Source organism: Aptenodytes patagonicus, chromosome 1 (assembly GCF_965638725.1).
Source record: "Aptenodytes patagonicus chromosome 1, bAptPat1.pri.cur, whole genome shotgun sequence".
Lineage (NCBI taxonomy): Eukaryota > Metazoa > Chordata > Aves > Sphenisciformes > Spheniscidae > Aptenodytes > Aptenodytes patagonicus.
This window is the reverse complement of record NC_134949.1, coordinates 87,652,727-87,667,581: the sequence shown is the minus strand read 5'-3', so window position 1 is coordinate 87,667,581 and position 14,855 is coordinate 87,652,727. Positions and strand designations below refer to the sequence as shown.

At 47.8% G+C, this 14,855-nt stretch overlaps 1 protein-coding gene across 1 annotated transcript; it reads right to left on the bottom strand.

The window, feature by feature from the left end:
• Nucleotides 1–34: 34 nt before the first annotated feature.
• LOC143164396 (solute carrier family 25 member 36-like) lies at nucleotides 35–9,636 on the bottom strand. Its single transcript, XM_076346935.1, has 7 exons — nucleotides 9,561–9,636; nucleotides 3,802–3,978; nucleotides 3,255–3,332; nucleotides 2,835–2,935; nucleotides 2,138–2,204; nucleotides 1,656–1,939; nucleotides 35–1,564 (listed from the first exon to the last, which is right to left on the bottom strand). The coding sequence occupies exons 1-7, from the start codon at nucleotides 9,599–9,601 to the stop codon at nucleotides 1,365–1,367; spliced, it is 948 nt and encodes a 315-aa protein (XP_076203050.1). The 5' UTR covers nucleotides 9,602–9,636; the 3' UTR covers nucleotides 35–1,364.
• Nucleotides 9,637–14,855: the final 5,219 nt, after the last annotated feature.

Below are 14,855 nucleotides of genomic sequence, written 5' to 3'. Positions count from 1 at the left end.
AATGAACGAAGGTAAGAAGGATGAGGAAACAAAGTGGATTTTAAAATAAATGGATTTCAAATAAAATGTTCAGGGCTTCTGCAGTTTTTCACTACAAGCAGGGAAAGAAACGGTCAGTGTAGCCTCTAATGTGAGACTGGAGATTGTCCAGAGCACGTATTTACTGAAATTACTGCCTTATCTCGGGGAAGGGTTACATTTTTTAGTGTATGTGCTGGAACAAGAAGAACACATCACACCTGGCCGTACCCCCTGCCTTTTTGAGAGTCAAAATACTCTTTGTAAACACAATGTAGCCTTCCCCGGGACACGGGGCTAGGAACCCACAGAGGAACAGAAGACATCCCAGCCTGTCACATTCAGCAAACTGAATTCTTGATTACAAAAAAAAAAAATAAGGCTCTTTCCATACACTTAGTGTATCATCAATACAAACAGGCTCAATCCTCAGCTTCATCCATCTTTTCACCTGATCCACTTTACCAGCATAAAAGAGTATTTTTCACACCAGGGATTCCAGCTTGTAGCAGAACAGCCCCAGCACTTCTGAGGGAAGGAAATGTCCTCCTCTTTCTGTTGGGAATGGAGGGGATGGAAACACAACAGATATTGGCAAAGCATGGCTATGAGCCCAGTAGCATGAGTTGTTAGGGTAGTGCTTCATAGCAGGTTGTGCTTCTTCCCTTTATCTACTTGGCCTGGTTTTTCAGACCTTGTAAGACAAAGAGAGTCTGTCAGCTGCCTGACACATCTCGGGGCAATGGCTGCAACATGTTAAGGACCCAAAGGAAGATTGTGCAATAGGACATTTGCTGGCAGCCAAGGTCGAGAAATCCTCCTTAGGGGCAGAAAGGTAGCGCAGTAGGTGAGAGAGGAAGGGCCCCTCTGAGGGCATGAAAGGTCTCAGCACAAGATCTCTGCTTGCTGCAGTTCTCTCAGATGTCTCAGCTCTAGCCTGTCTTCATGTCCAACTATGCCCGTGTATGGTTGTTACTGGGTCCAAAAGAAGTGAACATGCTGAGTCTGTCTAAGATACTCTTACGCTTTCTCCTTTGTCTCCTTCCCAGTAAGTTCCATGCCCTTGTTTCATACAGGGAGCTTACAGCAGGCACTGTCAAACCAGTGCCCTGAAATCTTGAAGCACTGGAATAATTCAAGTCTCCAGAAAGAAGAAAGGCTACATTGTGCACATTGGAGCCAAAAATTTTGCACAAAATAGTCTTATGTCCTGAGAATGCTATGCCTGTCCCAGTTCTGATATGCGATGAAAAGCACCACCTCTCGGAGCATGGAAAAAGACCAAGTCTCAGGACCATGAGGTCCCTGTATCTCTACAGCAGCCTCAGCCAGGTGCTACAGTGTGCTTACAAGGTAGAAGAGGCCAAATGTACGATGAGTTCATAGGTAGCCATCATGATAGCTGTGTTTGGGATCTGGCGGATCAAGTGAGCCAGGAGCCCTCGGTATAAAGCCAAGGGACCCTCTTCATGGACCACAAGCTGCAGAGTCTGTATAAAGGAACGGTATCGTGACCCTTCTTCTCGCAACCGTGTCCGAATGACCTCTGGAGAGACAAAAAGGGAAATGATATTAGCAGATTGATCCTACAGGCATGGCATCTCCCATTGAGGGGAACAGAGGGTGGACCCACTCACCATGTGGGTATGCAATGCATGAAGCACATGTTTTGGAGACAGCAGCAGCTCCCATTAGTCCAAAGAAATCATGGCTGTTTGGTGAAAGTGTGAGTGGTGGGGAAAGGGAGTGATGGCTGTTTCTCAGCTGCTGTTTCAGTGCTTCATAGATGACAAAGTGTATGATGGTCTCTGACACTCCAGCATAGGAGGCAGTGATACCACGGTAAAATCCACGAAGGCCTTCAGTGCGGTACACGTGCATGGCACATTGGAGAGCATTGCTGGCCATCTCCCCCTTCACCCTGTAAAGAAGAGGGAGGGTTAGAACAGCATACTGCTCCACTGACCTAAAATGCTGTTATGAACACAACTGTATGACTCTTCCCAGCATGCCTTGAAGACCTATGTTCTGATGGCAAGTCACAGACCCCTACCCAACCCCACCCCCAAACCAGTCCTGATTTGACACGGAGTGGCTCTGCATTGCTAGCCTGCCTTACCTGGCTTCCAGCTGCATCCTGGTTTTCACTAACCAGATAGGGTTGGTGAGCGTGGCTGAGGTAATGCCTGGAGAACAGACGAGGAAAACAGCCATGAGCACCTGGATCACGCTGACAGTTTGTGAGGAGGTGCTGATCTATCAGCTCTCTGAATACTGCTTGGCAAGCTGCAGGCATTGGCAGTTTGAGAACGACCTTGAGCTCACATGGGAGGAGACATTTAGGGCAGACTATCTCATTCTCCTCCTCCCCCATTCCATCCTTTGTCTGGTGGTAATTAGCTCCTCTGCCTCCAACATACCCTACTACAGGCCCTGGTGTTACAAAGAGGCAGGAAACAACGGGCTAAACTTGCAAGAGTGGAAGATTTTGTTAGAGAACTGGGATATATAAAGAGAAATGATTCTGTGAGTGGTCAAAATTACATGCTGCCTTCTCCCTCTCACAGCTGAATGGAGCTGATAGCAGCTGAAGGGGTAAAGACTAGATCCATGACTTGAAGAGATGACCCTAAGAAGAACGAAGAGTGAGAAAATGTTTTGGTTACCCAAGGAACTCACTGCTCCAGGTGTGGAGGGAGAAAACTTCAGAAGAGAGAGCAGGACTGATGGGAGCAGCAACGGGGAAGGAATGAAACCCATTTACACTTACAGACAGAAGGACCCCTAGGCTCTAATTTGAGACAGAGGAGGCTCACCTGCACAGGCTGCTGATAGCATGTGTACTTTCTTGGACTCCGGTACAAGGACAGCATTGAGCCTCTCCTTAACACCAGAATAGGCAGCAAAATATATAGCCCTGGTGGGAAAAAATACAGAGGAGGTTACAGCTCACCTATGAGGAGCAGAGACAGCACTGCTGTAGGGTCTCACTCCAACTTTTCTTATTCCCAGCACAGGTTTGTCTAATGTGACATCAGATACCATTTATACTAGGCCCACAGCAATCATCTTATCTTACAGCTATGATCAGAAGGTCCAGAAAATGTCTGTGTGAAGGGGTCCTGTGGCACAATTAGCACAAGGCCCAGACTGCTTTCAGAATGTGGGGCAACAGCTGTCACAGAGGACCTTTAAAAAGTGTACAGCATGAGCTATCCTCAGGGACCAGTACTCACCGGGAAGGAGCAACCCCAACAAGGTTTGGACCCAGACCTCGGAACAGGGATCGCATGCCTTCCTTCTCAAGGATGGCCCTACAGAAGGAAATTAACACAGAAATTAGCAGAATAACTAAGCTGGGGGCTCTCCTGTTCCTCCTCCTTCTTTGTTCTTCAGTACTTCTTGTAGCATCCTCTCCTCACCTCCCGTGTTATCCTTTTTCTGCCCTACTCTCATTTTCTCTCCAACAACTTCTCCTCTCTCCTTCAGTCGTTTCTTCCTATTCTTGCTGACACCGTCACTCTGGGTCTGATCAAACCACTAGCTGAGAAATTTCTCACAGTCCCAAAAGCTGCCTTGCAGACTCAGAGTTCAAAGCACAGATCAACTGTGAGAATCAGATGTACCTGTGCTCTGATGAAACTTCCTACCGCACTTCCGGTTTTCAGAGCCTCAGCTCAAATGCTACTTCTGTCTCTCTCTCTCTTCCCCCCTCTCTCTCCACCTGATGGCCAAACCTTCACCTCCCCGGTGCGAACATGCACGCTGCCCTACCCTACTCACCTCAGCAACTTCAGCACTCCAGGAGATGGTGGGGTGGGGTTCATCAGCCTCACACTCATCCCCGGCAGCTGTATCTCTGAGAGGCACAGAGGCCGCAGCGTCAGTTGGGATGACTGTAGACGTGTCTTCACCACTTCCAGGGGACAGGTCAGGATGGCTCCAGCTGTGCCACCACATCTAGGGCATAACAAGGGCATAACAGCACATGTAAGAATGACCCCTGTGCAGGAACAGGGCAATAATTCTGACCCTGTTCATCCACAACCTCTCCCCTCTAGGAGAGGAGGTTAGTTCCCCCAGCCTACGTCACACATGACCTCCTGCTCTGACATTGATTAACGTAATAACGGCTTAGCTTGGGACATCTCCTGGCAGCCTCACTCTGAAACCTCACTCAGTATTTGAGACAAACAGTCCCAAGTCCACAGGGACTCAGCAGTCCCTCAGCTCAAAGCTGCTGATCTTTGCATTCAGAATTTCCCAGAGCAAACATTTCTGCTGCCCAACCTCGCTGCAATGCCTTCTGCTGAGATCACCGGGCACCGTGCCTCACACCTCCCCACAGCAGCATTGGCTCAGAGAGGGACAGCACAAAACCCTCCCACCCCTCAGCCTGCCTGTGTCTTCAACCCATAATCCATTCAGCCCCACATTTGCAAGGCCCTGTAAGCAAGATCTGTATTTTCTGCCAACAGCTAGGCTCACCCCCAGCCTGACTTGCTTAATGAAAGAGGACCCTGACCTTCAGCAGACAGAAGCTATTTTTGGAACTCATGAACCATCACCATCAGTCTAGCCACACCTCAGTAATGCTGAAAGGACACGTATCCCCTTTTTCCCTTTCTGCCACCCAGGGACAAGTCAGAATCAGAGAACCGACACATTTGGTTCTCAGCTTCTGCCCCTTCAGATCCTCTGACTGACAACTCTGTTCTTCTAGAGGATGCTCAGTACCTGAAAGGTTGTTTTGAGATGAATTTGCATGGAACAGCCATGCAAGAGGCTTTGACGAACAGACAGATGTTCATATCTGCTACAGCCAAACTCACTTTGTTTCACAAGAGATGGAGGCTTAAAAAAAGCTCACTCTGCTCCAAAGAAAGAAAAGCCAACCGAAGAACTACAAGATATCAGGGAAGAATCAAGTCTATCAACAGAATTACATATGACGGTACAGGACAGCAAATGGCTAGAGTTCCGAAGAATTATTTTGAAAAAGTCTATACAGTTCAGTGCACTGCATTGCTCTCAAAGCCTTTGCTCCTAGGGTTTCATTTATTATTGCCTGCAGGTTAGGGGGGAGGAAAAGAACAAAAAAAAAAAAAAAAAAAAAAAAAAAGGCCTGGATGCCTATTGCAATGAAGTCCAAGAGTTGAAGATCTGGCAGCTAGAAGGTTATGCAGCTAATGATGCCAGCAACTAGTTACGCTACTCCATTACATTCATGCTGCTTTGTCAAGCCCCTTGCAGATCTGCGCAGTGGTGATGACTTGCAGAGCAGCTGATCAGCAGTAATTTCCCTCAGGAGATATGGTGAGTGGTGGGAGTCTGGGATCAGGTGGAACACAACCAAAGAACTTAGCTCGGGCTCAGAAGACAACACAAAGCAAAGCAGCAAACGTCCTGGCTCAGGTTCTCTGGATGAACAAGCTGATCAAGCACAGACACCAAGACAGCCTACATAGCGATCCAGGAGTCGCATGAGGCAGGGCCTCCTTTTACAAAAGCCATGTTGATTCTTCCCATGTAGACCATATTCATTCAGGGGTCCAACAGTCCTGTTCTTTACCACAGTTTCTACTGATTTGCCTGATACAGGCTCCCGACTTACATGCCTGTTGTTTTCTTGACCAGAAGTGTAGTTTCCAGTTCAGGAGAAGACCGAGTACAGTGGTGACAGAACAAGACATCTAAGAAGTCTGAATAGAGCAGTTTCAAACTCTTGTCTAAAAGCTGAGCAAACACTACAACAGGACAACATTTAGAGAAGCAATTGCTTGGTATCCTCAAGATTTTTCTCTCTAACAGTGCATAAGGAGGCACAACTTTATATAATGTTTTCATAATATCTCATTTCTTCAAGAAGTCCCTACCTGAGCGTGGTCAGGTTATGAATTTGAACCCACGTCTCCAGTATGTATAAAAGTTTCCTGAGTTCAAGTTCCTCAAGCTACTGATACGTATAGATAATAGAGAAGAATTTTAAAAGCAATAATAAGAGTTAAAGAAATTGTTACTCCTTAGCGTGGTGGTCATTTAATCAGCAGTAAGAGAGTCCGAGGTGAAGGCGGACCTCTGAGCCACTATGGCTCAATGGCGAGACTAGGGAGGATTTTTCAGGGAGCAAAGAACACTGACTAAACAAAGCTAAGGAAATAAGGTGTACCAGTTGTTCAAAACTAGGAGAAATCTCAACTATGATGTCTTATCACTCACTACATGATGATACAGCTGCTCACCGTGTACGAAAGGCATAGGTCTCCAAAATTCTTCTGTTTCAGGAGAAATGGAAAATTATGTACACTCGTCACAAAGAGATGAACTGTTTTTCAGTCCAATGCTAATGAAGGCAAAATTTAACAAAATCTAGTCGGAACAAACATTTTTAAAACAGCAGGCACAAAAACCCCATGGCCATGGATATTAAAAATAGCTGACTGAGGAGACTTCACACCTACAGATTTAAATGCTTGAGAAATGTTAGGGATCTGAGGAAATATACTAGCCTAGAAGAGTTCTAATGTCTCCCAGGACTAAAAAAAAAAAGCGTATTTGTAATAATTTATGCTGCTAAGGTTATATGGTTATACGACCTGAGATTCATGCCAGAAGAGAATTACAGAATCAGATCACTATAGACTTAAAAGACACTTTGTACTAATCAATGGGGGAGGGGGGGTGGCTATATTGTTGGGGTTTTTTTATGGAACTTACCAAACAAAAGCTGGATTCACAAAAGCAACTACAAAGATGTACCATACTTCAGTTTTGCAAAAAGTGAGCTTGATATCTGACAAAAACACACTTGGAGCCTTAGCACTCTGTCTACAGCATAGATGCTAAATGGATTAAAATCAGACCACAAAATCTCAAAAAGAAGAAAAAAAATATCAGCCCCACTCTTTCCCTGCCCTGAAACCAGTTGTCAGTAAAGAATCAAACAGCAGTGGTCCAGCAAGAGTCTAGGAAAATAACTTCTAGACTAGACCTAACAATTTTCAGTTTTTCCACCAACAGACAGGAAGTAACATTTTACTCTTGATAAAATCCATGGGTGACAAAGATTGTCACAGTACTGAGCAAAGCTGCAACGACTGGCAAATAATGAAAACACACATGGAACTGAGCAGTCACCAAGGGTCCTTATGCTGCGCTTAAACAGACTGGTTTAACAAAACCAAACCCCTGAAGTCATTACTCTAGAAGCAGGAACAAAAGCAATTCCTGCAAAATATGATGAAGAGCAGCAGTTGACAACCAGTACAACATGCACCCCCAAAGCAAAGAAGTGACAAAAAGAGCTAATTGAAGAAGGCAGGTAATTTTACCTTAGAAAACAGTACTTGCCTCTAGATCTTGCTCTCACATTTTAAAAGGAAAACTGAAAATTTTGAGGTGGCAGAAAAAGAGGATTAGTTGAGAGAAATAAAAAAACCGCTGTTAACATTTTTTCAATGATCTGAAAAGGGTATGAGAACATGCACAGAGGTGACATGGTTTACTGGTAATTCACATTTTAGCCCTTACTTAGGCTAGCCAAATATTGAGATGGCTTGAAGATCTTCATTTAAGAATAGCAATGCTAGGTCAGACAAACCTGCAGTTAAACCAGGATTCTGCCTAGGACACAGGCGAATAAAGATCACCTACAGAAGAGTAGGAGAAATACTCATCTCCAGAACACTCTCCCAGCTTCCTGCAATTTTCAGCTCAGGGACTTCCTCAGCCAGAAATGTTGCATTGCATTTAATAGCATTCAACACATTCTTTTTCATTAATCTTTTTAAAATGCTTTCTGGACACACAAAAAGCTTTTACCCTCTAATATCCTGTGGCCAGGAGTCCCACAGTTTAACTGGACACTGTGTTAAGAGCTAAGTTCTTGCATTAGTTTTGAACAAACCTCTCGCAAGTTTCATTTGATGGTCCCCAGTTCTCGTACTAAAAGATAAAGTGAACAACTGTTCCTTCATCAATGTTTCATTAGGTAAAACAGTAATATTAACTATATACTGCAGCAATAACCTGAACTTCTTATTCATCTCTTATTCATCTTATTCATCTCTTGGGTTTTAATTAATCGTAATTCAAGGATTATTGCTTAATGTGCAAGGACAGGATACAGACTGACAAAGCTCCCACTAGCAATGCTCCTGTCACCAGGCAACCTCTCATAGTTTTTCAGGAACCGAAGTGGAAAATGAGGATAAGGAAAAGCTTAAGAAGAAAGCTAAGAAATAGCAAAAAATATATTAAGAAAGGCTAAGATGCAGTGACTATATAGTTCAAAGGATAAATTAATAAAAGAAAATAACATATACAAAGTAACACTGGGAACAGAGAGTGCAAGTACATATAAGCAAAGATCGACATAACACAACAACTGCATTAGCTGCAGAAAACTAGAAATTTACTAATTAAGAGCAATTAAATGATGTGCTTTATTGCACATGCTATACCGCAGACCTCACTGTCACACGGACTCCAACAGCCTGGTGGAATTTGGAAAGGGATTAGGTGACTGTCTAGGCAAGGGAGTTCTGCGGTTACTCAGCAAAGTCCGGAGGACCACAGTATCTTCTGCTTTAGGACATCATAAACTTAACGTTCATTGTTTTGAGACTTAAATGTTTCTTAAAGAGAAGAGGGTGAAACGCCGCACGAGAAGGGACTTGCTCAAGGGCACGCTGCGAATTCAGAGGCACTGCTGAGATCCACGCTCCAAACACCTGACTCACCAGAACCAGCCGCACTATTTAAAGCCAGAAAAGACATGCAGGAATCTCAGCCACGTGATGATGGATGGTTGGCTGCCCTCCCAAAGACAAGGATGCTCCACCATTTGCTCTGCTGAATGGGCCTCGTGGCGCCTCTCGTTCCCCCGTTCAGCACCCCACTTTCCTTGCCCCCCCATCCCCGGTAAGCTCAGGCTGGACAAAATGCCAGGCGAAGGCCCCCGTGGCTCACAGGGAGGCTCCCCTTCTTCCCAAACTGCAGAACCATACATTCACCCCGGCGCTAAGCGGCTGTGCCATACCAATGTGCCGCCTACATTTGAACCTGGCACAGCAAAGAAAGCGTGGGTGCGGATTATGGGGCGCAGGCAGCGTCTGGCGTGGGGCAAGGCAGGGTCTCCTCTCCCCCGGCTCTTTGGCAGCTGCTGCTGGACGTGCGGCCCCACAGTACCCGCGCAAAGTGCGGCCGCGACCCGAGGCCCGCCCGCAGGGAGCGGTGGTGCAGGCCGCCGGCCGCCGCCGCAGGCCTCGCTCCTCAGGGGCGGGCAGGCCGCCGGGAGGCGGCGGCGAGGACGAGCCGGGGCGGCGGCCGGAGGGAGACCCCGGCCTGGCAGCAGGCGGGAGCGGAGGACGGGCCCGGAGCTCCCCGGGGAGAGGCCGCCGCAGCCGCATGTCCCGGGCCGACCCGGGGGAGGAGGACGAGCCGCGGGCCCGGCGAAGCCCCGCGCAGCCTCGGGCCTCCCCGGCCGCGTGTCCCGGGGCGGAGGCCGTCGGGCCCCGGCCGCCCCGCGCGGGGCCACTCACCCTCCAGCGAGCAGGTGGAGCAGGGTGCTGTGCTGCGGCATGGCCCGGCGCTCTGCGGCGCCGCCCGCGCCGCCGCCACCCCGCGGGCCGCCGCCTGGCCTGGCCTGGCCCGCCCGCCGCCCCGCGCATTGGCTCCCGGTGGCCGGAGGAGGTGCCCGGGCGGCTGCGGGGCCGGGCCCGCCGGCGGCGGCAGCGGGAGGGGCGGGCCGGGGCGCCGCAAGCCGGGAGGGCCGCGTGGGGACGAGACCCCGCAAAGCTGCTGCTCCTGACCCCCTGCCCGTGGGGTCCCGGGGCCCGGCACCCTAGCCTGTGCCGCCTCGGGGACGGTGCCTCCCTCCCGTGTGTTCTCTGGGCTGAACCCAGGCCTCGCTCCTGCCGGGGTGGACTCCCCGCTCCGTGCTTTTGTGTTCTCGTTTTCCTCCTTGCAGATTTTAGGGTGCTAATTCACACAGCTCTTTTTGCCCAGCCACTCAACGCTCTTTCATTTAAAAAAATCAAAGAAACCTCGTCTTTGTTTTGCAAGTGGGGGAACCAAGGCAGAGATGGCAAAATAATTTCTCTGAGGTCAGACCACGGGTGATGCATCCAAGAGCAGACCCTAGTTGTTCCTGACTCTCATCCTCGCTCAGTGGGATCACAGATGCTTCCTCAGATGTTTGGTTTTATATGAAAACAAATGTGTTTCAGACGAAAAAAACTCAGAACAAATTAGACTCATGATTTTGAAGTTCGAAGGATCAGTATGTCAAAGATGGGGAATATTCAGGGCCAGAAGATCCTCTGTTGCTTTTGCCGATGCAAAGTTTCAGATGGTGTCAGAGTTCACAGAATATCATCTTGCTCAGAAAAAAGCAGAACGTACATCAACATCATGCTGTTGCTAAAAAGGTACACATCATATCAGTTTGTATGGCTAGAAGGATAGCCTGTAGGTCAGATGAAACAAGCTGTCGGATCAACTCTGTACTACTGGGACTTCAGCACTCACAGCACCGAGTGACACAGGACTGAGTGTCCAGTTTGGGTACCACGCTGCTACAAAACAGGCAAATGTGGGGAGGCAAATCCACAGAGGGGAACAACTCACCTGGGCCACCCAAGCAGAAGGATTGAAAAAATTGCAGTGTGTATTCTAGAGAAGAAGGAATTGAGGGAGACATGGCAACTGACTTCAAGTATGTACAAAGATACTTCAAAGAGGAAATGAATAATCACCTTGTCTGTGGTGGAGAAGAAAAGAACTCTCAGCCCATCAATAGTGCCTGTCACGACATGGGCAGTGAGGGGAAGACCAGTAAAAGGACTGGCCTTCTGGTCAGTGAAATGGAAAATCGACCAAAGATACCAAGAAGTTGCAAGTATTTTTCACTTGTCTTCACTGTGATCATGGCTAGGTGAATACCTTAAATAGCACCAATGACAAGTGGGTAGAAAAGCCGTTATAGATTTCTAAGCGCTTAGGCAAAGTCAATGCTTTCAGACCGGTTAGGCTTGATGAAATTCATCCTGTGATGGTTGGAGAACTGGCTGAAGCAACGTCAGGCCCACTGACAGTTATCTTTGAGATCTCTAGAGAATGGAGAGGTTCAGAAGACTGGAAAAGGCCAAATATATTGGCTATTTAAAAAAAAAAAAGGATCTGAGGAATTACTGGCCAGCCAGCATTACTTTACTGCCTCCCCCTGTGATACTGGAACAAATAAACATTAAGCAGACAACTCACATTTTCCATTTGCCAGAAAAAGAAATCAAGTCAAACCAATCTGTCATGGTAGACTAACAGGCCTTGTGGATAAGGAAGTAACAATAGATGCTATATATTTTGACTTCAGTAAGGATTTTTACTGTTTCATCTGACAGTCTTACAAACAAGCTAGGAAACATGGGAAACTGGATCTACTGAAATCACTGTTAGGAGAGTCTGATGCTGCTTAGAAAACTCTAAGATTGGTTTTCAATGGTACGCTGTCTATCTGGAGAAAAGTAGTATCAAGAAGGAGTCCTGCAGAGATCTGTTCTCAGTGTGGTATTAATAGTTTCTTCAGTGATTTATACAGTGGACTAGAAAGCAAGTCTATTAAATTTGCAGACAACACTAATCTGAGAGGGGTTGCAATGTATTTGGAAGTCATTAGTACTCAAATGATCTTAATAAGTGGGAGAAATGGCCTGAAGGAGTAGAACAACATTTAATAAAAGCATGTGCAAAGTTCTGCACTTGGAAAGAAATAATGAATTTCACAAAGTTATGATGGGGAATAGCTAAGCAGAGACCTCCATTTTGTCACTGGTCCCCATCAGGCCCAGGACCTTCAGCAGAGTACTGGCTACCATCAAACTCAGACTGGCTGAAGGATGCAGAGCCCAGAATAGACTTTTCAGGAGCTGTACAATTGGCTTTTCTCACCTCTCCAAGAGTTATTGAGGCCCCCTGATATTTCAGTTCTTACTGCCAAAATATTTACACTTTGCAGGCAAGGGTCCATTGACTTTGCTCCTTTTCCTGCTGACTTTAGATCAGACCCTTTGCTTTCTACCTGCAAACAGAAATATTTGTGGCTTCAGCAGGATACTTATCCACCAACAGCTATAGCTGTGGTTGTCCTGGGTGCTCTGCCAACTTCTGATTCCTTTAGTTGCATCACAGTCTTTTGAGACTCTAAGGGATAATGGGGCCATCCAAATTTTCCTTCTGTCTCCTTTGCTCTGGGTCTAAGACCTAGAAAGCCTCACTCTGCAAGGTCTCTTTCTGTCTCTTCAGGTGGAGGGGCACCCACGCCTCACTCTTGGGCAATCCAAACTGTGACTGAGCCATGGAAGATGCTTTCTGAAGGCCTCCTACAGGCTGTCTTCAGACTGGTGCAAATGATACCATGACATTTTCAGTAGATCAAAGGATTGCTTAATGTTGGAACTGGTTCAGTGATGAGCGGTGCTTTGCAAGAGCCTTGGTGAGCCTGAAGGCAGCCAAAAGCCAGGGAAAAGAAACTGTCTTCCCAGGAGAAGAGAAAGAGGGGAAGAGAAAAGAAAAGATACATTTTTCTTTAGTGTGTCTTGTCCCTGCAGGCAGCAGCGATGACCCTGGGTGCGTTCCCTATGGGGCCTGTTCTTGCTGCTCAGACTGAAGAAGGGAGGCTGTGGGGACGTTTTTACAGAGCAGTCTTTCAGAGTCCCTGCCCTGAACCAGTAGGCCAGGCTGGACTGGTATTATAGGCTGGTGTCATGGGCATACCCCAAGACCCTGATACAAATGTTTCTAAATCAAAACTGCTTCATCTGGACTTATTCACTGCTCAGTCTCTGATGACTTTTGGATTTCTGCCCATGCCTTATCTCAATGCTTACACTCCCCTTCTCCATGCCTTTGTGCAGTCTATTGTTTTTCCTAGGAGCAGCACTGTCCGTCTGTTCTTCTTAAAAGTAATTCAGGCTTCTGCCCTCTGTCTCACTCTTCAAGTGCTCTTGCTAACCCTTGATCACGCTGAGCGTATACAGGATTGACATTTGGTAATAGCGGGTGAGTCTTGTTTGTCATTCCAGGGGCTTCATTCTGGAAGTGTCGGGTTAGTGCACTCATAGTCCTGGGATGACTACAACTTACAGGCAAGTAGGGAGCAATATCGTAAGGCAGACATCTGGAAGAGTGGAATGTATTGTGCCAGTGTTACATAGTGTGTGCAGCCTCGGTCTCCATGTGTAAGAGTGGTTATGTAAATGTCCTTTCAAGTGTTGCCATCTTAATGCAGCTGCCTGCCAGATGTAGGGCACTTCCACGTCAGTGCCTGAATGGATGTCTGCAGTGTGCTTTCAAAGTGAATCTTCCAGTAATCCCCGCTTGCTGGGCTTTGGTTTGTACCGCAGAACAGTCTCGGTGTGCAAACTAGATTTCTTTCAGGTGGTGCTAAGCTAGTAGGTGTGCCGTACATAGGAGCACACCTCATGCGTTTCAACCACTAATTGGTGTGCAGTCCATGGAACCAGGGAAGACATAATCCAAAGTAAAGCTCCCCAAACATGTTTGGGGTGGATGTTGGATTTCCAGCCCCAAATCTATCACTTTAAAGATTTGCTCCTGTTGAGCCATACGACTTGCTAGCACAGAACTGGCTGTAGATGTCAAAGCTGTAAGGAGAGCAGTCAAGAAGACTTACTGTCAAAAAATAGTGTCTAAAACAGCACCAGACATCAGTTTTTGGATAGATGAACTGCATCTGGGAAGTTTGGAGAGGACCCTGCAGAGGAGCATATTCCTTTGGAAAAGGAGAAGATGGGATTTGACTCTGAAAACAATTTATTTCTAGCACCCTAAACAATTTATTTCTAGCACCCTAATGTCACAGGAGGCAGTACACATCATGCAAACCCCTCTTTGTACTTTTCCCATCCTTTTAGAGGCTACACACGAATGGCTCTGATTTTCCAGGCAGTTTGCTCTTCCTTTGGAATCACACATGTAGAAGCATGAAAACTGTAAAGGGGTTGACATTTCTATGGCTTATCTGAAGCCATCACATACTTTTTGGCTAAATGCAGGCACTTTTAACCTGTTACCGCCAGCTGCAACATTTTAGTGGTCCCAAAGCAGATAATAAAATAGCAGCCCGTCAGCCAGATGAGTGTGTGCTATTCGCAAATACTACGAGAACCTCCGGTTCTCCACATGCCTTTACAACGACCCTCCGCTCAGGCCAGAGGCCTGTAGCCTGCTGTAGGGTGGGCTGCAGTTAGTTAGTGCAAAAATCACTTATCCGTGTCTGCAGTTCAACCGAGATGGGCGGTGAACAGGACACCAACACCGCGGCAGAACTGCTGCTCTAAATCTAGGCAACTTATTTATTGACTCTGTGACATAGTTTTAATGATTATTATAACATTATGCATATTTGTGCCGTCTATGTACACACCATACACACACCGCTCCGCGCCAGCGGCGGGCAGCAGGGACTGGCAAAGCCCGTGCTGGCATGCCCGTCCTCTCCACCACGGGTGCTGGGCCAACCGCGGGAGCGCCGGGCTCGGGAACCGGCCCAGGAGCTGCGGGAGAAGGGCGGGGGGAGGCCGGCGGCCGTGCCGCGACCGGGGGGACGGCGCCCGGCGGCGGGCGGTGACACGGAGAAGTGCCAGCGCCGCCCCCCCGGCTGCACCTGAGGAGCTGAAGCCGCCCGGGCGCAGCTCCAGCCGCATCGGCATGTCGCCTGCTGCAGGGAGGCCGGGCGGCGGCCCGCCCCTGCCCCGCGGGCGGCGGGAGGGACCCGAGCGGCCGGGCCGGGGCCGGGCGGGAGCAGGGACAGTCCT

What these genes read in the sequence shown, in the direction of transcription:
- LOC143164396 (XM_076346935.1), bottom strand. Translation starts at nt 9,601, where the DNA reads ATGCCGCAGCACAGCACCCTGCTCCACCTGCTCGCTGGAGG. An exon ending in GTTGGGGTTGCTCCTTCCCG is followed by an intron (nt 2,936 to 3,254) that starts GTGAGTACTGGT and finishes TTTTCCCACCAG; the next exon opens with GGCTATATATTTTGCTGCCT. An exon ending in AGGATGCAGCTGGAAGCCAG is followed by an intron (nt 1,940 to 2,137) that starts GTAAGGCAGGCT and finishes TCTTCTTTACAG; the next exon opens with GGTGAAGGGGGAGATGGCCA.